The sequence below is a fragment of the Spea bombifrons genome, chromosome 7 (assembly GCF_027358695.1).
Source record: "Spea bombifrons isolate aSpeBom1 chromosome 7, aSpeBom1.2.pri, whole genome shotgun sequence".
NCBI lineage: Eukaryota > Metazoa > Chordata > Amphibia > Anura > Pelobatidae > Spea > Spea bombifrons.
Genome location: NC_071093.1, coordinates 44,315,296 through 44,341,910, shown reverse-complemented (window position 1 = coordinate 44,341,910; position 26,615 = coordinate 44,315,296). Strand labels below are relative to the sequence as shown.

The 26,615-nt window shown below is 43.2% G+C and overlaps 1 protein-coding gene across 1 annotated transcript; it reads right to left on the bottom strand.

The window, feature by feature from the left end:
• Positions 1-4,215: 4,215 nt before the first annotated feature.
• B9D1 (B9 domain containing 1) lies at positions 4,216-25,644 on the bottom strand. The gene is made up of 7 exons (XM_053471730.1): positions 25,487-25,644; positions 24,988-25,056; positions 23,543-23,654; positions 19,725-19,821; positions 17,283-17,345; positions 5,140-5,207; positions 4,216-4,352 (listed from the first exon to the last, which is right to left on the bottom strand). The coding sequence occupies exons 1-7, from the start codon at positions 25,544-25,546 to the stop codon at positions 4,225-4,227; spliced, it is 597 nt and encodes a 198-aa protein (XP_053327705.1). The 5' UTR covers positions 25,547-25,644; the 3' UTR covers positions 4,216-4,224.
• Positions 25,645-26,615: the final 971 nt, after the last annotated feature.

Here is a 26,615-nt window from a genome sequence, read left to right as displayed (position 1 = left end):
AAGCATAATGCGCATCGCTAATCTTGATCATTTTGAATGTAAATTAAAATAATTGCAGTGGAAATGTTTTCTTCATAAAACACGGTAGTTAAAATTAGTACACGGATATCATTTTATTAGTGGGTTTATTCAGCTGGAAAGCGGAGGTTGTGTTGCGTTTGAGACAAAAAGTGCGATGCGCAAATTATTAACGCGCCGACGCTTTGTGGAAACTTTGGTGTTAACGAGCAATTATCCCGTGTCTCGGCGGACAACCTGCCCCTGATGACAGCGATGTTCTAACAACTCCACGTATTCCTCGTATTAAAGTCTAAGTTACAAGCTTTGCGTTTCTCAAACAGGTTTAACAGCCAAAAGACCCGTAATCATCACATTAACATTTACTAACAGAGCACCAGAAGATGCTGCGGCGCTATTACAACGAGAGGGGAATACAACATTAACAGCATTAGGAACCTACAATTTGCCAGCAGATCGGCCCCCGTCTTGTCGCCGTTTCTCCTGCTGTAAAGACTCGAACCTTAATCAGGCGTTGGTCTCGTCTTAGATTCAGGAGCCGTATGCCTATCCCATGCATGTTTAATCCCCTCACTGTATTACCCTCTACCACTTCTGCTGGGAGGCGGTTCCCCTTTCTACCACCCTCTCAGTAAAGTAAAACTTCCTTCCATTCCATCTCAACCTCTGACCCTCTAGCGTTAGATTCCGGTCTTTTGTAACTTTTCTCCTCTTTTGAAATAAACTTCTCTCCTGTACGTTGTTAAATCCCTTTATGTATTTAAATGTCTCTCCCATCCCCTCTCTCCCCTCCATCTCTCTCCTATACCCTCTCTCTCCCTATCTCTCTCTCTTCTCTCCTCCGTCTTTCTCTCTCTTTCTTCTCTCCCCCAAGCCAGACATATTGGGATCCCGTAGTCTTTCCTGATAATTTGTATCCAGGAGTTACTGGTAGTGGAAGAGAAAAGACCCTGCTCTCAGAAGCTTACAATCTATTAACCCTTCCCAAGCTCTTCCTCACAGCCACGGGTGGCGGTATGGCTTTGGTAAGAGCTTACGGGTATAAAGCGGCAGAGGGTAGGGTATGTGACGCTTGCAGAAGATAACGATGTCTGGAAACGTAATTCATTTCACATAAAGACAAGGAGCGTGACGCACGCAGCTTATTGTATTCTTTAGGAATATCGCTCCAGCGCTTCTTAATGCGCAAAGTCAAACACCGATGGAGTGTTCCCACGGAGCTCATTAACTGATAAACTACCCTGCAGGGGTTAAAACTTCTAACCGTACATTTAAATTGTTAAATAGATGAGACACTAACATTTGGCATCACAAAGTCATCACATTGTCGGCTTTTACATTCACCATCTGCTCAAAGACTCCTCTCCAAATCTCTCTGAAGGAATACAATGTGTTTTTATCCTCAAAGACGTTATAAAGCGTTACAGGCGCCCAAAAAGACCCGCGGGCCACAAAGAACGTTCTGCTCTGGCTGAATACTTCAAACAGGCAAAGGTTTATTCACTAAGCTGGCATACCGGGACGTGGGCAGTACGATCATCTGTGGCAGTTGGCAGCTATGACTGAATGCACGTAACTTCTCCATAAGATCATCTACAAATGTTTTTAATAGGGCTCTCTCTCTTCTGGGGGAGTGGCTTCATTTGGGGTGGGGCTAGAAACATGAAGGGGGTGGGATCAGGCTTGATGGAGCCTGGTATTTCATCCGCGCCCCTCGAGAACTAAAAAAAAACATTTACATTCCAACACACAGACTCGCTCTAACACCATTCACTCACACTAACTCCCTCGCATCACTAACACTAGACTCACCCCTGGAACTCTGACACCATAGCCGACACGCTAACACCACAGACTAACGCACACTCATTCTAGCACACTCACGGGAGTGGAACAAAACAGGCAAGTGTCCTGGGATCTGAATGCCCGGGAGACGGGGTAGGTCTCGATTACATTTGTTTTCTTCCACCCAGCGAGGTTTTTGTAATATAACAATAAAGCAAGAGTAATTGTTATAGAAGATGCCAGCGTTACAGAGCGGTTGTATCCATTAGCGCAGATCTTGTAAACAGATCTAATTGCATTTTCGCACTCGTGCTGGATTAGTGGCCGAGTTTCCTTAGAGGTTATTGATATAATTACATTTTATTCCATAACTAAAAGTATTTTCCTGTACTTTAGGTACTCAGCGTGCTGATTGCTCCCGGCAGATGGCTTTCTGAGAATTAGAAGGGCCGTTACCATGAAAGATACATCATACGCCCTTTATCTGCAGACCTGGAGCCGCCGTCGCCGTCAGTCATGTGATATTTTGGGTGACTTTCCCGGCTCAAACACCACACTGAGCTGATGCTTTATGGCGATGCTAATGAAGTCCGTTCCTCCATAGACTGTCCGGCTGTATGATTAAGACTCAGTCATTCTGTTTCCCACAGGCAGAGATTAATACAGTGAGGGAGTTTAAACATGCAAGGAATAGGCACATGGCTCCTGAATCTAAGACGAGTATACCGTATTTTTTTAGAATATATATATAAAAGGTATTAAACCTTTAGGGGTATTCAGAATACAAAAAGTATATTAGATTATATTTTTACAAAGCAGACAACCAATCGAATAAAAGTTTATTAATCATTTTTATCTACAATGGTTTTACATTTGGTTTTTGGTGTGAATTAAAAAAAAAAAAAAAAAAAAAGATCTCCAAATGTTAAAGAATTGTCCTGGGTAAAATATCCAACTTTTTTTTTTAACTACATATGTGCCGTGCACTAGTACTGAGGGGTTACAGATGTGAATGGCTTGTCAGTAGAATGCGTTTTGTCTCCCGCTCTAAGACGCCCCCCGCTCTAAGCCACACCCCAAGTCCTTATTTGGAAAACTGATGGTCAGCCCAATGCATTTTGTGTCAGACACGCCCCTACTTTAAGCCACGCCCCAGGTCCTATTTAAAAAAAATTGCACGTGAGCCCAATGTATTTTATGTCGGACACGCCCCTAAGTTAAGCCACGCCCATTTCCTATTTCGAATCGTTTCATGTGAGCCCGATGCATTTTGCTCCTGACCCCCCAATTCCAACCCACGTCGTCGTTCCTATTTGAAAACCAATCCTCCTGTTTTTTTCATGGTCGGCTCTCTCGAGGTTACTAGAAGGTTAATTTAAATTGATATTTTTTAAGACGAGGCAGCTCCAGAAATTGATCCACCGAAGGAAGATGATTTCTCTGACCTTTAAGGAAATTCCAACAGCTGACGTCTCGCCAACTTTCTGAACGCCGCAAACCTCCGTCCGTAGAAATAGATAGAATGCGGAGATCATTCCGGTTCTTCCCTGAACTAAAGAGATTTCTCCAGCCCTTCGTACGAAGCTCTGCTCCTTAAAACGAATCCCCTACGGTTCTGAACAGGCTAGGATTTAAGGAATATTCAATATGTTTCAGTAAAAACCACACAGGGGATCGTTACAAGAAGTTTTTTCCAGTATATTTTCTTTCCTGCAGAGCTGAAAACTGAATCACAAAATGAGCCGGCGGCTGACGGAATAAAGGAGAAGAAAAGGAAACGTTCCCAGCTCATTTCTACCATTTTTGTCATTTTTTTTTAATGTAAAATCTGTAAATGTAAAAAAAACATATATATATATATTTAAAACAATTCTATTTTCTTCTTGGAATTGTTGGCATTTACAAAATACGAGGGGATCAGAATATTGAGCATTTGGGGGGGCTTTCTGTGCGGGGGGGGCGCATGTTCTTCTGTGTTGTTCTCCGCTGCATACAAATCTCACAGCCGGCATGAACAGTCTATAAAGAGCGCTCTCGGAGAGTCCCGTTCTCTTACATTTTAAGTTGAATAACTGAAATTTAAATATTACAGGCATTCATGGGCTTCTTATAAAAACGCCTGATTCGATGCGTTGCTGAAATGTCTCAAAAATAAATCTATTTAAATTAAAATGGAATTTTAATAGTACAAACATTTCTATGAAAAATAAAAATAATAAAAAAGGCAAACCTATAAAAATGTAAAAAGTAAAAACATTTTTGTTGGGTTTCAAATCTAAAATGCCGTGAGGTTATTTTGGTGACTGGGATCGGCGGCGTATCCTCCTCTAAGCCGAGGTTTCTCCGTTATAAATGGGTTCCCTGCGTTATATTGATCGGTGGGCAGAAGAGCTTTTCGTGACGTTCTTTTGGGTGCATTTCCTATGGTTTTGGAACGATCGCAGAGGTTTGAGAAGCAGGAGAAATGTTATTGTAGCCCAATTTATTGAGGTCTTTGGTCACAACGTTGAAGGCGACGGTCAGAAATCCTTGTGAACGGACTCGGGTGACTGCGAGGAAAAAGCGGACAGCATTACAAGGGCTTTCATTTTCCGTCAATCAATAAGTTTAACCCTTTCAGAGCAGGGGAAGCAATAGGTTGCCCAAGTCTGCCATCCAACCCTTTGCAACCGGTCATGGGACCAATTTTAACCGATGACCGTTTTATTTCCTATGTCATAGATCGAAACAATCTTAAGTATATAAAGAAGTATCGAGATCTGACTCTAAATGATTGTTTATTTTTATTTCATTTTGTTTTTTGTTTGTTCTCGCACGGCCCCCGACGCGTCGCCATTTCTGTTCCGTAGAGGACTTAATAGTTTCCCCCTCGCTGTTATTTATCTGTGGTGGAAATGCAAGCGCTGCGCTCGGAGTTACTCACAAACCCGCGGCTAGCATAAAACGGGCACTTTTATAATTAAACATGCATTTCTTTACTTAATGAATCAAAAAGGAGCTTTCATGTACGGCGCGTCTAATGGATCAGCACAATCTCTTTCTTGCTCTTTTAACTCCGTGAAGACTTATGGTTTTTTCCAAGGTGACCCTCCCAATTCTCCTACGCGATAAGGAGCTAATTATCATATAATTTACTATTTAATTACATTCTCAAACATTCGTGGAACAGAAGGTTAGAAAATGTGGCTTCTCGGACCTCGGCGGGTGAATGCTGAAGTCTACCATATGCTGCGGTTTTTAAGGGCTTCCATATTCAATAAACTTAAAATATTAATAAAAAAATGAAAATAAACAAAAAACAAATATGCATAAAATCTGCAAGTATCGCGGCCTCACCTTCTCGACCTTCTCCTTGGGCCACGACCTTCGGGTCTGTGAATTCTGGCCGACGACCCATAAACCAGCTGAAAGAGAAAGAAAAATGACGCGTTATTCCAAGTCATACGGACCAACGGCGGGGGCTTCAACTGACCGCTAATGGTTAATAGAAAAGAAACGTTTTTTTTTTTTTGCGTTAGTCCTGGTTTTTGTGACAATGCGTGGCTTGCGGAAGGATCTTTGACGCCACGAGCGGCATAAATATTTATTTACACGAGTACAGATGCCTTCTAGACGATGGGGATTTCACTGCAGCACTTTATCTTTACAGAAAAGGGGTAACCTCTGGAGGGGGGGTAAAAGTTTTTGCCCCTACTCTGAGTTTCCAGCAAATGGCAAGTTCGCCAATAGGACCGGGTTTTCCGCGGCCGGCTTCTCCACGTGGACCATGAGGTTTTGGGAAGAGATGTTGTGCGCACCACGCCGGCCGGTGGAAATCCAACGTTTCCACCCCACTCACAGGCATGGAAGAGACACAAGGTTTTTGTGAGCGATCGCTTGGGAAGAAATCAAGAGGAATGACGTCGCAGGACTGGATACGCCTGGTTCTACACGACTCGGTAAGCTTCATGTTGGTCACCAGTAGACCAACATCACCTTCTCACCTCAAAAAGATCCATTGTCAATAATAATCAAGCTCTTCACCCTCATTTTATTTGGATCCACTGGCGATCCGTCTACAGCTTATGGGGGGGGAATCATACCGACCATCGTCGCTCTACATTGGTATCCGGTTGACCCGTTGTCCGTTTAGCTCTTACCAAAAGAACGCGGGTTAGGTTATAAAGAAATTTGGTGGGTAGAAAATACTGATTTATGTGTCAGCGAGCCCTTAGAGATCCGATTACTGAAATGGAACCTTTGTTACTCCCTTAGATTGTAAGCTCAGGACCGGGACCCTCAAAAGCCCCCCATTCCTGCCAGGAACCATAAGGCTAGATGGCAGCTCAGGGGCCGGCTTCTCCGGATGTGCCCGTAGGTATTAATGTATATTTGTTATGTATGCGTCAACTGTTACATTTAAATTGCACAGCGCTGCGAAATTTGTTGGTGCTTAATAAATAAAATATAATAATAATAATAATAAATGCGTTAATATGGGGAACACGGCGGAACATTCGTAAGAGAATTAATAAATCACCAATACGATACTTTGTAAAAGAAATGCATCCCCGCGGCCCGCGGCGGACCAATAAATAACAGAAAGCAATGGCAGCTGCTATTATGTTTCGCTTTTCCATCAAAATCCTTATTGCATTAACATGAATATAAGATGCAGACCTGGACGGATCGGGCTGGTCAGACAGAGAAGTCACGCGGAGAGACTCGTCGGTCTTATTTATAGCGATATTTAGTATTTTGGAAATGCATGCGGTTTTCTGATGGAAAGGAACAAGCTGGGCAGAGCCTCGTTACATCGCGGTTACATTACTCTTCGGAGCGAACGCTTTCTTGGGTAGCACCAAAACACGACACGGATTCATATTCCGGCTCCTTGGATCTTCTCGACTTTTCTTATGTTGTAAAAGTTTATTTATATGAAGACGTTATTTTATATTTATTTCTATAAAGACGTGCCCTCATCTATCCTAATCCACCTTGACCAAACATAGCCAAAAACCTTGCCAGTTATGGGTCTTCTTTTTAGATTTCTGTTTTATTGTCGGAAAAATACCGTAAAAAATAAATAATAAAAAAATAAAATAAATAATAATAATACATTTTTTTTATATATATATATATGGGACAGAAGAAGAAAAATAAGCGCCCATTGGGTTGCCCATTATGTCTCCATACCCCCTTTGCCAGACCACAAATTATTCAGAGATCCTGTCCCTCATACCCCAAAAGCCGGCGAGGTCCAGCATTCGATTAAAGTTCTAACTAAAAATTCTTAAGCAGCCAGGAACCCGATGCCAGCCCAGACCGAGACGGCGAACATGCGCCGCTTCGTGTAAAAAGCACATTTACAGGAATTGCAACCTATTTCAAAGTCATTTGTTGGCTTCCAGTATTTTTTTCTGAAGTTTTGACTTTCCTGAAATTGGCAGCAAAATTACCGAAATCAGTCATTTTATTCAGCGTTTCGGTCGGTTTAAAATTGCCTTTTAGTCTTTTTTTTTTTTTATTATTTTTTTTTTTTTACTTTGAATAAAAAAAAGCTAATCTGGAGCCGCGGAACATTACCGATATCTTGTGAATTTCAGCTACAAAATGGGGTATTAAGTCTTTGTTTCAGGGAACTGACAATTTCAAACAATCCGAGTAGGATCGCCATATAATCATGAAGTTATATCGCGAAATGCGCAGGGAGAGCTCATCCAGCCATCTCATGTATAGTTTATCCAAACGGTTTATATACTGAAATGAATTTAACAAAAGTACAGGAGATTAGATTGAATGGAAGCAACTTTTACTTTATTAAGGGGGTAGATAAGTGGAACCGCCTCCCAGCAGAAGTGGTAAAGGTATCTTTAAAATAGAAAAGAACCCACTGGGATTAAAGAAAGGGACAGAATGTCGTAGAAATCTTCCAATTATTTCCAATTTGTTGTTTTTTTTTCTCAGTCTACAGCAAATCAATTCAGTTTTTGAAGGACAATAAAAGTTAAAAGAGGAGAACATCAAACGCCGAGAGCACAGAAGTCTCCCGCTTTTATGTTCTTGTTAGTAAAAGGCAGCAGGTGTGAGGTTTGGAAATGCGGGAGGAATGCTCCTTCGCGACTCAACCAACCCGACCCGAGAATTTAGCACAACACTTCAAAACCAAAACCGTTATTTTTCCAGGAAAAGAAGAAAGAGGAGTTCTGGGAAGCAGTCGGCGGATCTTCATTATTTGTTGTTTTGTTACTTGGCACTCAAACCATTAATAGAATTTAAAGGTCCAACCCAGCCCAATTTTCCCTCCGCACATATGCATTCTGCATTCAGGCGTTCTTTAGTTATAGGAAAATGAGACGTTTGTGGCTTTTAGCTCCGCCCCCAGCAGCCTCTACAGGAAGCAGGAAGCATTCCTCGGTACACTTCCTTCTTCACCCTCAGAATAACCCATTCAATAAATAGGAGAAGCAGCAGCCCGTAATGTCTATTACTATAGGCTGATAGTTTGCTAGGACGCATGTGATAGGCTGATGCTACTCCAACTGATTTCAATGGAACTACCTTCAGTGGGAGCGCAATGTTCCAAGCTCAGGGTCTCCGGGGCAGATTCTGGGGGTCACACAGTCTGGAGCAGATTTCTTCCTATTCCCCCCGCTGTGATCATATTTAAGAATCCCAGTTGGTGCTTTTGCTCCCAGTATGATGTGGTTGATATCCCTGCTTGGATACAGGTGACTCAAAGAAGTATCTTTAAATAACGGCAAGTCAGGGTTTCCACGAGGATGGGTATTACAGCCATTTGGGTAACACAGTCGGTTGAGTTTCAGGGGCGGCTCATTTAGAAAGTTCCCCGGTGGCCAACGAGAGATCCCGTCGGCGTATGACTTCCATGCTTGGCAGGAGCCATCTACGTGATGCCAGAGCGCATGCGTTCCTGAGACTGTGATGTTTTGGGGGAAGATCAAAGAAATCCAGGCTGTCCAATAAAATAAATAATAAAATAATAATAATAATAATAATCCAATCAAAAGATTCAGCAGCCATTCTCAAGAACTCTCAGAAATATCCTGTGAGGGAGAAGCTGGAACGTTGCCACCCGAAGAAGCTTTGAAAATCTGCCCCAGGGGCATATTAGGGTCTTCTGCGTCAGTCTATACGTACATTAAAGGCTGGGGCGGTCTCTCTACCGGCGTATAAATTCTACATCCCGACGCGCTACTGAATCTCGCAAGTACGTAATTACAGACTAGCTGCCGGTAATCTGCCGAGAACATTATACTCGGATTTGCAATAACATTTAAAAAAAAAAAAAAACTCCAATTAGCCGAGCTGCATATAGAAAAAACATCGTACAGAAAACACATGATGGACTCAGCACCGACAGTTAATAGTTTTTCTTAACCTGTTAAACGCCGACGGTCATGCAAAGTATGGCGACTGGTTGAAAACAATGCATTTTGAGCCCGTACATGTATGGGCTTTGTCATTAAGGGGTTAAACAAAATGTAAAAAAAAAAAAAAAAAAAAAAAAAAATGAAATAAAAATATGATAAATGGTGAATAAAATAATTTAAAAAGAAAAAATGCACAGATGCATAATACAAGAAAAGCATATACTTTGGTAAATATCGGGCAGTGTACCGCAAACCAGCTGCCACGGCGCAGGCAAAAAACATAAAGTAACGGTCGGTAATGGTGAGTTAATGAGAAGATCATTAGGGGCATCGCAGGCGGACTTCAAAGGGTTCTCGATCAAGGCTGGAACGTAATCATACAAATTAAGATAACTTCAATGGATGCCTCGCTTAACAACCCCCCCCGCGCCGCAGCGCATGAATCCGGCTTCATTTATTTATATTTCATTCATTTCCCCGTAAAATATATATTTTCTTGGGAGCCTTTAACTAACGAGGGGTCCGGAGCCCGGCGGGATCTTTCAGACGAATTTATAATCACCGACGCTCTTTAAATGTCATATAGGAGCCGCGGGAGCAGACGCGGCCTAAATGGGTTAAACGTAACGCGGTGCCACAGATTCAGCTCCGTGGTGAGAAATTCAGCCACGTTAGGATTGGATAGAACTCTCCAAGAATGAAACACAGAACCTGCCGGCAGATCGGCCCCATCCGGCCCCCATCTAGTCGCCCGTTTCTCCTGCTATAAAGACTCAAACCTTAATCAGTCGTTGGTCTCGTCTTAGATTCAGGAGCCGTATGTCTATCCCATGCATGTTTAATCCCCTCACTGTATTACCCTCTACCACCTCTGCTGGGAGGCTGTTCCACTTATTTACCACCCTCTCAGGAAAGTAAAACTTCCATTCCACCTAAACCCTTGACATGTATTCTTTTAAAAGAACGCTCACGGAATGATTTACCGGCGAAAATATTTGAGCGATGTAAATGGATTCTGCTCTACCGCCGATTATTATATGTGCTTGTCCTGTTTGTAGAGATCTGAGATGGGTATGTTCTTTCGGCAGGGGCTTTTGGATAGCCGTACCTTCTTTTTCCCTCGATCCACTCGTGCTTTTAAATATACGCTTATCTGCCCCGGTATCCGTGCGCTCAACAAAACGGATAATCAGAAAGCCTTCGGTAAGACATCTTTGTCTAATGTTATTCATTCTCTGTAAATAATGTAAAAGTCCAGGCTTGGTCGGGGAGGAAAAAAACAAACATATTTTGCTGTCCATCTTAGGTCGGTTTAGATGCGGCCCCTCAAGCTGAACGGCCAAATCCCGTCCAAAAATAAATTCTTCGGCGATGGAAAATTTTCGCAGGGTAGAGGAGAACTTGCAGGAAATGGAAGCATGAATGATGACGTTACTTTTGATGACCTCATAAAAAAAAAATCAGAAACTTGGACAGTGGAACTTTTTTTTGGACAGAATGATCTGACGCTGAAGGACGGACACAGCCCGCACCTGTTGGAGTCCATATCTGCGATACGCAGGGAGCAGACGCACAGGAGGAGGCGAGCATCTTAGCGGAGCGATTACCTTACTTTGGAAGTTTTTGTTTTGTTGTCTTTCAGAAGAAAAACAAAAGTTTGCTGGCGCAGCTCCCGTTCTGCGCTGAAAGGCACGATGCCCGGCAGACAATGGGAAACTGCCGGTAATGACCCTCGGCTTTGTCCGTCCGGCGCGTGGGTGTACAGCTGGCCCACGGCTCGCTCCGATGGAAGCCGCTCGGACGTCGGCTCAATCCCTTTTTGGACACAAACAACAAAAAGGGAGAAGAATGAAATCAGGGTCGATTGTGAGGCTTGAATGCGAGCTCCGCGGAAAGAACGGCGACCGGCAGGCGGGCATCCCGTGGAACGCTGCAGATGTTTCACCGGCTCATCACCGAAATTGGTGGCGGTTATCTCCGCGCCGCTCCGGAAAACAAAACTTTCCCGAAAATGTCCTAAGATGCAAACTCAGCGGTTGAGACGTCGTCGTTGCTGATGGCAGAAGTTCCAGCTTAACCCATTGCTGATGTTTATCTCGTGCGTGTGATGTCATAAACAATAGCGAGTGACCCTTTAAATCGGAGGGTCCTTTAAGTAGCGAAAAATACATATATCGCTACGGGTTACGAGAATGGCACGGAACCCGTGCAAAGGAAAGTAATTAACGCGGCACGCGCCTTAAGCATCTTGGCTCGCCTCCGCTTCTGTAAGGCATTAACTCCTGGTAAACCGCTTCGGCCGTTTCTCCACCGAGTCCACGTTAATCCAAGTAGTTTGCCTTCCTGAGACGCAATTAGACAGGGCCGGGGATTAAAATCGATCCCGGCGCTTTAAGGCCAGCAGCCGATAAATAACATATCTGCTGCCGGTGGGTGGCCTGTGAGGGTCCGCTGGGTATTTACCCGGTTTGCAATCAACCCCTACACTGACATGCCTTCATCACACCATTAACCCATTCTCGTCACAATTCTCTTCCGGGGACTACACCCATCACGATAAGCATTGCCGGGAAGCCGCCTGCGTGACACTTCCTCTAGCATCGATAGAAACCGAGAACGCGGCGGCCGATAAGGATCCTTCGACCCACCTGCTGTAGAAACGTCAAACCTTATTCAGTCCTTGCTTTTGTCTCACATTCAAGATAATACAATATATGCCTATCCCTTCACTGTATGAAACTCTACCTCTTCTGCCGGAAGGCTGTTCAACTTATGGACCACCCTCGCTGTAAAGTAAAACTTTGAAACATTAGCTTTATAATGAATGAATGATCAGAAGGGATAAATCTATGTAGCAATCACAGTCCAATACCCCCAAAATACAGTTACTCCGGGAAAAAAGGTTAGTATTACTGGCTGTTTAATCTCGCTAATGACGGCTCCGCTCCTCCAATTCACTGCAAAGCGATGATTTCTTTTTCACGCTGGGTGCTAAAATCGTTTTAAAATGTGTCTGATCGGTAATTTTCCGCAGACCGTAGGGACAGCTCCATCAGGGGCTTGTTAAAAAGAAAGCAACCTCGTGATAGCCTGGTATTCCTCGGCTGCTCCATCGAGGGATATCGGCGATTCCATGAAAACTCGAGGCGCTCCCCGGGGGTGATCTGTGATCCAGCCTCGCAAACATGGGTTTGGCCACTCCCTCTCTCCGCCCACTTTCACCTGCTCTACGCCCAGTTGCCACCCACCAAAGACTCTTTGGGGGCTGGTGCCTCCACCACTACATGAAGTGACTCCCCCAGAAATCGGAGAGCCCACCCTGGGAAATTCTATTACTTACTGTAGGCAGAATTAAATAATTTACCAACAGTCCACAGACCTGAAAGCTCCCGGTTTCACAGCGATCCATACATTTTTTATAAGGATTTATATTTTTAAAGTTTCCTGCTCTTCCTCTCGCCCCGGCACAGATTCCTGACGTCCCCGCGTGGTTTAAATATCACCGCGCAACACCTGACATTTTTAAAGGCCAAAGACGGACACACGGACTAATATTTACCAACGGCCTGATAGCGATGGAACAAAAAAAACAAAAAACACACCTCGGAAAGGCTTCTGGCAAGGTGAGGGGGGACTGTGTGCTAGAGTGTGTGTTAGTGTGAGTGGTAGCGTGTGTTAGTGTGAGTGGTAGCGTGTGTTAGTGTGAGAGGTAGCGTGTGTTAGTGTGAGAGGTAGCGTGTGTTAGTGTGAGAGGTAGCGTGTGTTAGTGTGAGTGGTAGCGTGTTTTAGTGTGAAGTGAGTTACGAGCAGAGGCAAGGGGCCAGTGGGGGCCAGTCCTCCCTTGCCCTCTATTTTAATATCATGGGCTCTTACTCAGATTTGGGAATGAAATGCGGAAATTCGGGGATCACTCGGGATAAACCCCACTTTGGATGCGCGGTGTTGAATTCCGTTAATATTTTTTTGTTAGTATTCCTCAGTCTCTTACCTTCCAAACTCATCACTACACGAGAGAGAACTCCGGACACCCCGCAGGTAGCCGACGCAAACCGCGTTCAATACATCCCCCCCCCCGCCCGGCTCTTTAACGGGTATAAAAATGTCATTTTACGCTTGACAGCTGGTGTACGGCCAGCAATTCAATATCTATAGCAGGGATCGGCAGCGTGGAGGCACCCCCATGACGCTCAGCCAACAAAATATATACCTGGGTTGGAAAAAACCTGTAATCAGGTAAAAGCGGGGTTTTGTGCTCACGTCTCGATGAGCACGTCTAGATTCCGGAATCACGGTTCTTACAGAAAACGGTCTTTTAGACTCCGTGAACGATCGCCGCGTGAAGCTACGAGAATCAGTGTTTTTCAAACACTCTGCGATGCCCACCGTGAAGCAGCGCTTTGTAGCCTCTGCAGCGTGCGGGGAGCGGCCCGGCCCCTAATGATACACGTTTTTCAGCTAAAAACAGTAATTTCTGCGTCCGCGGCTTTCTGATGTATACGGATGAAATGTTGAAGGGTTATGCTGCGGGGAGGGCCAGAGGCTGAGATGGAATGTAAGGAAGTTTTACTTTACTGAGAGGGCGTTAGATAAGTGGAACAGCCTCCCAGCAGAAGTGGTAGAGGCTAATACAGTGCATGGGATAGACATACGGCTCCTTAAGATGGGACCAACGACTGATTAAGGTTTGAGTCTTTACAGCAGGAGAAACGGGCGACTAGACGGGGGCCGGATGGGGCCGATCCGCCGGCAGGTTCTGTGTTTCTATGTTAGTTCATTTAGATTTATGGGCTGTGAAGTTTGTAAAACCACAAAAAAAAAAAAAATTAAAAAATTATAAACATCAAATTCTGATGCAAAAAAAAAGGCATTCAGTAGGGACAGTCCACTGGTTTCCATGGCAATTGCTTCCCATCTACAACTTCGCGCTTACTTTAATTGTTTTTCCAGTGGCTTGTTACCTTATCGCTGGCAGTAAAAAGAATTGATTATCCCGCGCTATGAAAATAAAGTAACGCTATGAAGATAAAACGAAGAACGCCGACATATTGTGCTTGTGGTCCGCTGGAAAAGAAGCGACTGCAGCGAAATACATTAACTGCCCCGCGCCCCGTCTCTCCAGGGGGACGTAACAAAGGGCTCCTCGCGGGGGAAGAGGGGCTCGGGATCTGAGCCGACGGATTGTGTTCTATTCCACGGCTCCTCGATTGATTGAAATAATCAAATCTAACACGGCTCATTTAACAAAAGGCGAGGAATTCTGTTACGGCGTCCAAAAATATTCCTTTGTTTGAGCCTGAAGTGCAAACGACGCAGGAGGAAGACGAGAAGAACATTCAGCCCTACCGATCGATGAAGGCGATGTATATTCTCTGTGTGTTACGTGACATCACAACCCAGGCCTCTTATGCAAATGAACAAATCATTCATTTGTATATGAGGTCATTGTGATTGCGCCACTGAGAATGGAAATATTTCCACCCCTAAGAGTGGCTGAGACAGGACAGCAAATTCGGTGAATTCTACACTTAATAGTTTACTTAATTAAAGGGGGTCTCATATAATGCTTTCTTATCACCCAGCCGGACTCTCTGACTAATGGACGTCTATGGAGGAATGGACTTCATTAGCATTGCCATAAAGCATCTGCTCAGTGTATTACTGTACACAGCCCTGGGGGGGGCTACATTACTGTACACAGCACGGGGGGGCTATATTACTGTACACAGTCCAGGGGGGGCTATATTACTGTACACAGTGCTGGACCTTATGCTCAAGACTTCCTCTTTAAAATAAACCTATGCAACCATGCATTATAATAATAAAATATGTTGTTTTTTTATCTCTTTTCCAATGAAAGCAGCCAGGATTTACCTGTTAAAAGTTACTTCTTCTGTTTAGTGAAAGCTGATTGGCTCTCCCAGCCCAACACAAAACACCTCCAACCCAATCAAACAGACTGAAAACCTAACCATACCGCAGGCGTGGATTATATTGGTAACAATTTAAGTATAAATGGCTTCCATGTAAAAATAATAAAAAAATAATAATTAAAAGAAATCGGGCACCTCTTTCTGCTCACGTCCCCAAAGACAACTTATAAAGCCCAGAATTTGAGATAAATATTTCCAAGACGCCAACACAGCATCCCCGACAAAACCCTTTCCGCTGCAGTTTCGCATTTTCAATTAAGATGCACATAAACTGCTAAAAAAAGAAAGAACAGAAACGGAAATCTCTGTCAGCCGGCAGCGTGAAAGTCTCTTATTAGGAGGAAGAATATAAGATGTCTCGGCTGTTTTAATGAGGCTCTGGAATTATCGCCAATAATGGAACTTTAAAATGTACGCACCGGGCATTTTCCCAAACTATATACTGTCTCCAGAATGAGGCTAATTAGTTCAAAATTCTCACACATCAACTTTCTGTACTTTTTTTTTTTTCTTCACATCGATCCCACAAAGTCGGAACGGAATCATTTTTTTTTCCCGCCACTTTGCCTGGCGTTTTTTTTCTTCTTCTCCGTTTAAAGACCGGCGATTACGAAACACGCCAGTAAATTCCGGCAGTTGGAATGGTGATGGAGAGGTTAGCCCCAGGGGGGGCGATCGATAGCAGCGACAGATACCGTCAAGAAGATGGAAGCGATTCGCGGCAGAAAAGGCATTTACTTCGCACAACGGGGTACTCGTAAAAGGAGTTACCGTGACAATGGCTGCGCCGGTCAATTTGGAGATTGAGAGAGAACAAAAAACGCGAAGGTTCTGTAAATAATGACACGGGTCATGTATTCATTAACAAAAAATGTAATAAAACAGAGAATATCGAAAAACCTACGTTCAAGAAAGGAGCCTTTATAGTGAACGGTATCACCGGATGACGCTACGGCCGCTGTTGGTGTGATATGGGAATCAAATTGACATCTTAGGGGTCCTATAAAAATAATTTCAATTTACAAATGACTCAACAGATGCCGGTACCCCAGGGCATTCTACAAGCGCCTGCGCTGGAGGCACGGACAGCGTGCTGCGGAGGTCATAAAGTGCAGGAATGGATAAAACATACATGCATCTCCAAAGTGTCCCTATTTAGGGGGGACAGTCCCTCAGACGAATCTCTCCTTCCCCAATGGCCCTCTTTTCTAGGAAATCAGAATGTTTGCTGGGTATGAGGGTATCGCAGGGTTCTACGGCCCTAAAAGCCCCGATAATGTGTATAGAAACAGCAGCAAACGGCTTTATACATTGAATGGGGTAAAAAAAAAAAAACACATTATTCTTCTAAATACCCCACTCAGGTACAGAAATACCCCGCAATGAGGCACAAAGTCACATACATCTTGGTAAAGCCCTGTCCCTAAAGTGAAAGTGTCCCTCTTCGGCCATATGAAATGTCGGGGTATGAGGGTGCGCATGCATGAGTTGACATTAGCAAAACACATGAGCTGTTAGCAACCGGCGGTGGGTAAAGTCGCAAGGAACCAACCAAAGCTGCTTGGATTTCTCTAAGACCGGGGCAGTCAATCAAACATGGTGGTTTATTAGGTGACCCAGAACTTAAGGGGCCAACTCCTGCACCAAGGGCTCGGCTGGCCTCGTTTGATGCGATATGACTCAAAACATTAACTCATACATTATACATGGCCAGCTTAGCCCTTCTTGCTAAATGATATTAGAACAATAAAGTTCTCCTGCGTTCTATCACATTACTCGGTTCCTTGCGACTTACCCCTTCAGAATGGGCTTTTATGGTGTTGAAAAACCCCAAAGTGGGTAAAATACACCCTTTACGTTTCTTCATTGCTCCCCGATGACATTGGAGCGCGAGCTTCTCTTGTATTTTTTGACAATTAAAAAATGTACTGAAAGCCGACTGTATCCGGCATTTTTTTGCTCGTGGCCTTGGACGTTCCTTTAAATAATTTCGTTATAAAAAGGAACAAAAAGTAACAGACGGCACAAAAAGCCATTTCTGTACCGGATTTAACTCGGATAGCGAGGGAGAAGACGGGGAAGCGAGGGGTCGAGATGTTTGCACGATGTGTCACCGGCTCCGACAGAACCGGCGCGGGGAGGAATCTGTTTGACTTGCGTAATAACTTGACTTTACCTCGTGAACTTTTGTAGCTTGGACGAGGACTCCGGAACAAACATGGGGATCGTTTTTTTATGTCTGGAGGAAGAAACAAAAACAAGATGACGTTAATGAATAAGAACCAAATGACATGAGGGTGCTCAACAAAATTGGAATCTCTCTTTTTTTGTTTTAATCAATTTTTGAAGATTCTACCTAATTTCAGACTATTTTATATATATTTTTTTCTTTTTAACGATGGGCAGAATGGCAACATGATCATAACGTGTCGTCATAAGCCGATGCGGGGTCCTCACTAATGTACAAGGACCCCAAAATGCCAAAGCCGCAGAAAATACAATCCGTGTAACCCTAATACCACGAGAGCGACGGACACAGCAGAGACACGTGTACGGCCGGTACTTAACACGCAAAGATCTTGGTTGTAATTCAAGTATTAAGTGAGATACAGGGTCGGAGTTTAGCTGGGAAAACGCGCACGAGCCACACGGACTGAAACCGCTCATCGCCCATAATGCCCCAACAGTGCCCGGAACCCGGGTAAAGTGCGAACGGCTCCGAGGTTTAGGGGGGGCACGCGCGATGGCTACAAGAGTGCTTAGGATCGGTATTAGGGCCAGATTTAAAATTAAAACTCATTAGGTAGCGGCTTAGGAATGGATTTTGTGCATGTAGAGCCTTTGAAGAGTAAGTGTCTATGGCTGAAGGTTTGTGGCGTCTGCCATGGCCAGTGCTGATTTTCTATCATTCCCACAATGTTTTCTCCGTAATATCTACCGGATTGACTTGTTTTTGAGGGTGGGCCTGTAGTATTTGTGGAATGGAGAGCCTTCCGCCGTAAACCGGTGTTATCTTTGTAAAGCACACTGAGCTGATGGTCCTTCTACTCCACAATCCGGTTGATGGTCAACCAAACAAATATCAAAGATGCCCATGGCATTCCCGGGGGGCAACCATGGCACGAAAGTAACAACAAGCCAATCCTAAAGTGTAACGTACAAATTAGAGACCTAACCCCCAGTACTTAAGCCGGGAGGAAGAACAAAAGCTGCTCGTTCTTTCTAAATACTTTTCCAGTTGTATCTTCACGGAATGTTTCAGTGACGGAAACCATGGAGACTTACTTTGGATCCGTTCTTTTTTTTGGTTATAGGGTAAAAAAAAAATAATATATTAAAATGCAATTAAAATGAAGTATTTTGCCTTCTGTGGCTTGCCAAAATCTTCCCTGCACTTTTCTATTTGCCAGTTACCGCTTGATTATTTTAGTTTTTTTTATGTAAAGTCTAATAATTAGCTTTTCAGCTTTGCCACTTCGGCTTAAAACAGTAACGTCAGGAAAAAAAAAAAGTAGAATAATAAAAAAAGAAATTCCAACTCCATCAGCACGATGATCGAAAAGGCTACTATATAACGAACCAGCAGAGAGGTCGGAAAAACGCGTTCCAGAAATAATTACGATTCGATCAATTCTGATGCGAGGCGCTGTGTAAAACACGGAGGGAAATTAATTCTGGTCAGAAAAATGTTTTTTAAGTCGCTGTGAATAACTGAACAAATTGGGACGTCACGGCAGGCTTTCTCCAGGAGAACATTGGATGGTCAGGGCCAATAAGCACTTACAAAGAGGAAGAAAAAAAGAAATTATTTTTTTTTTAAAGTGTCACATTTCATGAAAGGCTATCTAGGTCTCTATTTCAGGCATATTACACCTTTTATAGATCCTGTAGGGAGCTCAGAATCCTTCATAATATAAGTATTTAAGTGAAAATTTTGGCTAATAACATTATTTATTATAAATTATATTATTTTATTAGATATTATTTATAGCGCCGTCATATTCTGCAGTGCTGTACAATGAGCAAACAGGACATGACATAAGGGGCGTAGATCACAGGAAAATTTGGACTTACAGAAGTTTCTCAAAGGAGCTTACAATCTAGAGGGAGGTGGGGGTGGGATAAACTGTATGATGATTGAAACAGGAGCTATAGGTACAAGTTTATCAGTTTTTGACTTGAAGAAATGTGTTATTTTCACTTTTTAGCACTTTTTTTTGGTATCTTGATTGAGAGATGTCTTTGTATTTGATGATTTCAGGTGAAACGCATGCCTGTCCTTTCTTATCAAGTCAGAGATTCTTCTAGAAATACTGGAGATCACTAGAAACTCAAGAAAATATGTGATGTATCTTCCGAGCAGTCCTGCTAAATTTGGGGTCAGTGAAATCCCCCTGCTGTTATTCAGGAAGGACGAGAATAATGGATGACGGCACGAGGTGGAGATTTAATATAAAAGGCAGGGGGATATCATCCTGTATAATAGCGGCTATATGGAGGAAGAAGACAGTAAGCAGAGACAGAGGCGTAAGGTCTAAATAGGAAGGAATAACGGCACAGAAAGGAAGCATTTATGGAAAGATGCATGATGGGATACGAAGAAGATCGCTCAACTTACCTGCCAGGTGTAAACGGTAGATGAACCGCACCGTATCCCCTCACCACATCATTCCCAAAGACGTCCGGCCCATAGACACTCAACACGATCTGCGGCCCTGGAAATAGAAAACATGGACCGGTGTCACACGGCAGTCCGCTCTCCAGCACAAAAAACCATCACATCGGCAAACACGGGCTTAGACGGCTTCGGGCCCGCCAAGAAGAGCCACCAGGTCAACGCCTCACCCAACGGCGCGGCACATGCTTGTTACCCCCCCAGCCCCGGTAATGAAATAAATGAATTCACCGCAGCAACGCTACTGCCTATGTCTACAAAATGGATCTCGAAAAAAGGAACGGGCAAATCTTTAGAAACGTCCTTTAAACGGAGGCAAGGAGCTGGATTCCATTTCCGATACCGAGCCAAATCTATTGCGACTAATCGATTACCGACCCTCCAACAAAGAGCAACGGGGGGAAAAAAACACAGCTAAATATTTTATCTCATTTAATGAATCTGACCCCGATACGTCTCCGAAGAGGCCCATGAAAGGATTTTGTTTCAACAACTGAATCCAGACCAATGGCGGGTGAAGAAATAAATCTACGGGTGAACAATATTACATTTTCACTTCAACTAATTGATTTGAAGTCACGAGGCACCCATATGTACATTTATATATATATTTATACAGCAGAATTTACGTCAAGGGAGTGAATTAATGCCAACTTCTAGTCCAGTTGCTGTTGTTGGTAGATAACGCGGTTATTGTAACACATTATTTAAGCTAATTATTTACAGCAGGGCCTCCGAATAAATGATGCACGAGAGACGCCGGGCTTGATGCCTCACCACACCTCGGGAGCTTGTATAACACGGACACCGTGCTTCGACACAGGTTCAAAATAATAAAGGGAAAAAGTGAATGTTTTTGGTAAATTGTGCGACGTTCACTTAGCGCCGTGTTACGATCGCATTACATGGAATCAGTCACTTAAGGCAAGTCTTTTGCAGCATCGATAAAACGTTGATACTTAGCGGGATAGAGAGAAGGCTTCGGCGAGAGGAATAAACATTTGCAGTTATACCTCAAGGGGAAAAAAAAAATCATACTGCCGTCATACACGCGGCTTAATAGCCTCTAAAAATTTGCAGGATGTCGGATGATCGTCAGGCTGGCAAATGAAAAAAAGAGACATGTCTGCTGTAAAAAAGAGACGTTTAAATACATAAAGAGGTTTAACAAAGTACAGCAGGGAGGAGAAAAGTTACAACAAGAGACTGGAATCTAACACTAGAGGGTCAGATGGAATGGGAGGAAGTTTTACTTTACTGAGAGGGTGGGAGATAAGTGGAACAGCCTCCCAGCAGAAGTGGTAGAGGGTAATACAGTGAGGGTATTCAAACATGGATGGGATAGATATACGGCTCCTGAATCTAAAAAGTGAGCCAGGACTGGTCAGTCTCTCTTTTTTTATGGTCATAATTTGCAAAGCTTGTCATTTATCCACAATCATGTATATAACAGTAACTCAGTCCTCTTATTCACCATCCTCATCCTCATACACCTCCAACGCATTCATACCCGCTGCCCACATATGTATTGCGTGTCCGCACTTTATTATACTGTAAACGGCTGAGTACATCTGTCAGCGCATAATAAATACAAACATTTTCTAAAGCAGTATTTCACCTTAAACCATTTCTAAAATTGGAAATTGGTTTTTCTTGTAAAATTATAATAAAGACAAAAAAAAAAAGTTAAGCAGCTTTTTACCTCCGTTGTAGTTTTTGCCCCCATAATATAATGTTTTCAGGTAGCTGCATATCAGCCATTTGTATGATTCTCCTTATCATACTGCTTGTGGGAACAATAGAATGGCTCAGTCTTAATCACTCAGCAGACACTCTGACTAATAAAAGGGACTTAATTAGCATTGCCATAAAGCATCAGCTCAGTGTGGTGTCACATGACTGACAGCAACGGCAGCTCCGGGTCTGCAGATAAAGGGAGGTTACTAGGACAAAATTAGATAAAACCGGGTTTTTGCCACCGACCAACATTACTGTACATGGCACGGGGGGGGGGTATATTATTGTACTGTAAATAGCCCTGGAATTAATTTACTTTCATAATAATTTAAGTTAGTTAAATTATACAATTATTCATATCATAGCAAGCTTCTACATTCTAAACTAATAGTCTGCAGATACTTCTTTTATACCGTAAAAAAGTACAAAAGTACTTTAAACACCCGATCAATAAAATCCGCACTTCAACCGCTCAGAGCTTCAGCTTCTAGACTTCCCCGTATCCAGAAAACAAGATGGTTTTTCTAGATCTAAGTTTTAAAAGTTTTTTTTAGCTTTTACTCTTCACAAACTGAGCATCAGCAGAGACCGTCCTCGTTTTTCAAATAATCGGCGAGTAGAATTGTTATTTAGGTAGAAAATAAGCTCTCTGTCCGGACGCACAGTCTGCAAACAATAAAATCTAAAGAATACGTAATCTTAGATCTTTATAAAGTATCAGATCCCACTTTGGAGACAGAACATTTACCTTAAAGAAAGTTATATGACTGCGTCCAAGAGCTACCGGAAATTCTTTCATCATGGAGTTATGCGCGCATAAAATCTTTAAAATAAATAAAAATAATAATAATAAAGAAAAATAACACTTAAAAGGACGCTCCTGCCATCATCTGCACTCTTACTCCAACTCCAGCGTTGGCATGGTGACCGTTCCAGGAGGTCTAAGGAGACCCCTCTGTGCTCATGTACATTGATTTCAACGGGAGTTCTTTCCTGCTACTGATTGGCCGCTTCAAAAATGTTTTTAGATTTCTGCTGCAGCTTCTCCCAAAGGAAAGTATTTCATTATTTTTTATGCTACTCTTTTAAAAAATGCTAATAAAGTAGCAGCAATTCTATTAAAAAGTACACACTTAAACTATTACAATTCCCCCATTAAAATGTTTTGTAACTAATATCGAGAAGCAGGTATTAAGCGTATCTGACAGCATGCATTTAGGGGTCGCACCATTTATGACCATTTTCAACTAACAGAATTTTGAATTCAGCACAAGGAAAGAAGTAAAAGGATTGAGCCATGATAAGAACACTTACAGTCTGAAATGTGCCAATAATATACGGGCCAACAGATTCAAAGACAGACGCGACCGATAATCTAGAGTAATTTAAAGTGAAATTTTATTTAAAGGGGTATAACGTTAACTTTTAACATAAACGATAGTTTCTGCATTTTGTTTGATAATCATTGGGATTGTGTAGAACATATCTGATATTAAAATACGGACTATCTCATCGATGTCCTGCTCTTAAGTCCTCGCTCTTCTCTATAGTTTCAAACCCTTACAAAGGCTGTCTGGGCCAACTGGCAGCAATCAGCAACTTAACAATAGGGGAGAACTTAATGGGGAGGAATAATCATGCAAATCCTGAGAAAAGGAAGCTAAGCTGCTACCACGGTATACACATAAGGCAGGCTTACGTTAACCTGTAAACGGCAGTACATGGGTTTTGATTTATTCACCACAGCGGAGAGGTCATCTCTGACCAGACAGGACAAATCACACCCAGGAATACTATCATGATGGAAATTCTTGGTAATGGAATACTTGGAACGTAGAGGCTATTTCCTATACATTACATGGTTGGCTTCACCTGAATGATTCTTTGTCTTAAAGGTCGTACAGAAATTTTATGACCGGTTCCGCAAAAAAAGAAAAATATTATCCATATTTTAACCTGCAAATAATCCATTGTTGGTAGTGATGATTGGCCCAGTTTTACATCATCTAATTTGATGTACTTACAGCCAAACGGGTTGGTGCTTTTAAAAGTGATCTCGATTGGGAAATTCCATACTAGGGTCTGCTGCGCACTTTGGTTTTTGGAGGTGATCTGAGATATGCCTTCTTCAATCCCCTGCAAAAAGAAGTATAAGAAGGTGTGACGATCATAGGTTGTATACAAGTAAATGCAGTAACAATGTTGTGGGTACATCTGAAACCCCCTTACAGCAACATTATACTCCCTTGTGGGAAAAGGGGCAAAAGCATTTAGGGAGGGTATTATACAGAACATCCCCATACAGTTTCAACGGGGACATCACAACAATTTAACCCCTTCGTGACAAAGTCCGTACATGTACAGCTCACAATTCATTGTTTTTAATGGGTTTATGGATGTCTATGAGGAATCTGGTCATGGGGTGACACCTAGTGGTACAATTCTGAACTTCACAATCATTTTACTTTTTTTACTTTAATTACATTATATGATATCAATAAATCAATTCTTAGTAAGTTCAAATGTGGGTTTTTTTCTTTTCACATGAAATTCAGATTTTGGACCTTTGGTCAAGATGTACCACCCCTAGTAAAGGAAGATAAATTGTCATTTATGAATCATTTTAAAGCCTGCTCATCCCTATTATTATTAATTATTAATTGATATAGCGCCATCAGATTACGCAGTGCAGTACAATGAGATATGCATGATCCCTTCCAGTGTTCACTTTCTTTTTTCTTGGGGACATTCTCTTAATACTTAGCTTTGTTTTCAAAGACTTGTCAGAGAAACACAAAGTATTTCCAGTAAACTAAACGAAAAAAAATCCAAACCATAAAAATGTTATTCACTATGATGGTCAGTGTTGTTTCGTGAACACTCGTATATTGTTTGCTGTCAGATGTATAGCAGGATGGCCCCACCCACAATGTACTGATTGGACAGTAACTCCTATTATCTACATTACACTACTGTACTCCCTTTCATTTCCTTTTCTTACTATAAAAGTGGGTACGGGAACTATTCCCTTAAGTTACCCCAAACATTACATACCCCCCCAACATTTCAGGTATCCAAACCAAGGCACCTGTGTTAACATTGTGATGGGAGATGGGACTGGCCCCAGAAGTGGCTGGGGCCACCCAGAAGTAGGCAGGGCCAGAGGTGTGGTCACCCATCCAGCTTACTTGAATACCCACCGGGCGATGCTAGGTGGCCAGATGGGAGCTACAATGTATGTCTGTGTTGCAACAGCACCGACCTCTGTATAGTTTAAGCTAGTTAGAGCAGATCAGAGGACCAACTGGCCCAATAAAAGCGGGGCATCTACAGAGCCAGACCGGCCCATTAAAAACGGGGCATGTACGGGGCCAGTCATTTGCCCGGTGTGCCAGATGGCCAGTCCAGGTCAAAGTAAATTTGCTGAAAGAATTCACAAAATATCACAACATGGACAAAGAGAACTTACCGAGGTCGGGGCCCAGTCGTGCCCGTAGAAAAAGCAGTACTTGCAGTAGAGCTCGTCAAATTCTGGAAACTTGAAAAGCCAGAAAGCAAACATTAAACACAAAACATACAGCAAAAGAAAACCCAAAAAAAAATATATATATATACACGTTAGACAGCCTGGAAAGGGTTAAGAATGGGAGAATAGGGACCATTTGGGGCTAAAGATGTGTATTTTGGAAGCAAAAATAGTTTTACCATAAATTGTGGAAATACAGAGGCAAAACTAAAAGGTGTCCTGTGATTTGGGACCCTAAACACACACAAAGAGCCCATACGGAAGATATGTATATATATTCAATGCAGTAGTCTGCAGGTTTTTTGGCAGAAGAGCTCACATTTATGATCTAGAAGTCCCCCTGCCGCTCTAATCTCCCTGTGGTGGGGTAGTTAGAGCTGGATAGGGTCACTGAGAATCCCTTCCCGGTATACCATCCCGAGGCCGGGGGACCAGGCCTCACCTCGGCGCTCTCAATCTGCCCGGTAACGTTCAGCAAGAAGACGCTGGGACTGGAAGCCATGGCGGACACCGTGAACGGAGACCGGAGATTCAATAACCAAGCGAGGCGGAGAGCACCTCACAGAGCCGGGCGCGAGTAGGAGGCCGTAACTAGGGGATGCTCCGTGCATAGCAACCACCAGCTACGGCGAGGAGGACGGACCAAAACTCCAGCGCGAACACGGAATGCGAAGTTAAGCGCCAACAGCAGACAGGAAGTTGACGATTTGAAAGATCGCAGAGCAGTTACCAGGCTTCTTCAAATATATTTGTACTAAAACCCACAGATGTTACGTAATCTATATATTTTTTGTTCTAAAACCTGAATTTCTCTACATGCCCTGCATTTTATTAACACAATTGAATTTTTGAAGCCATTCCCTGCTGTTTCTATACATACCGGTATTATTGGGGCTTTTAGGGCTGTAGAACCCTGCCATACCCTCATACCTGGAAGAAGGCTCGTTTCAGGAAATTCAGTGATATTAAGCGGGCTCAAACATGTTTTCTTTGTTTATTTCTGGTGACACTTTATTACGAATACAGTTTCTTTTTATTCCACCAAATGCAATGTACTCTACCCCCCTCATGTCAGAACACCTGGTAACTCTCAAGGTTTTTGCCCCAAGGGGCAGATCGTCAGGGTAAAGTGCGGACGGCTTCCTATTCCCCCACCGCTGTGATCATATATAAGACTCCCAATTTGTGTTTTGGCTCCTATCGTTATTTGGTATCCATACCTGGGAACTTTTAGGCTCCAGCTGCCGGGACACCCCCCCCCCTTGCGGGATGCATCCAGGACTACCTGTTGACATTGCTGGCTTTCCCGCTGATGTCGTGGCCCCCCGCCATATAAAGGGCAAATGAGCAGGGAGTGGGGCATCAGGACCCGGCTCATGCAGCCTCAAGGATTCAGGCTTCGGAGAAGCGGCAACAATGCCACATACATGGCCGTCACGAGCATAAAATGTATAGTGAGGATCGGTTGCGCATATCCAGCCGTTGGCCGCACTTATGTCATCACCATCTGCTAGCCAGAGCCCCCCATTGACGTCGTTCTGATGCCGGTGGCCGTTCAAGCCGACGTCGCA

Excerpts from the sequence above, each read along its gene's own strand:
- B9D1 (XM_053471730.1), bottom strand. The coding sequence starts at position 25,546 with ATGGCTTCCAGTCCCAGCGTCTTCTTGCTGAACGTTACCGGGCAGATT. Across the intron at positions 17,346-19,724 it reads CTACCGTTTACACCTGGCAG|ACATAAAAAAACGATCCCCA; the intron begins GTAAGTTGAGCG and ends TTCTTCCTCCAG. Across the intron at positions 4,353-5,139 it reads CCAAGGAGAAGGTCGAGAAG|TCACCCGAGTCCGTTCACAA; the intron begins GTGAGGCCGCGA and ends TTTTCCTCGCAG.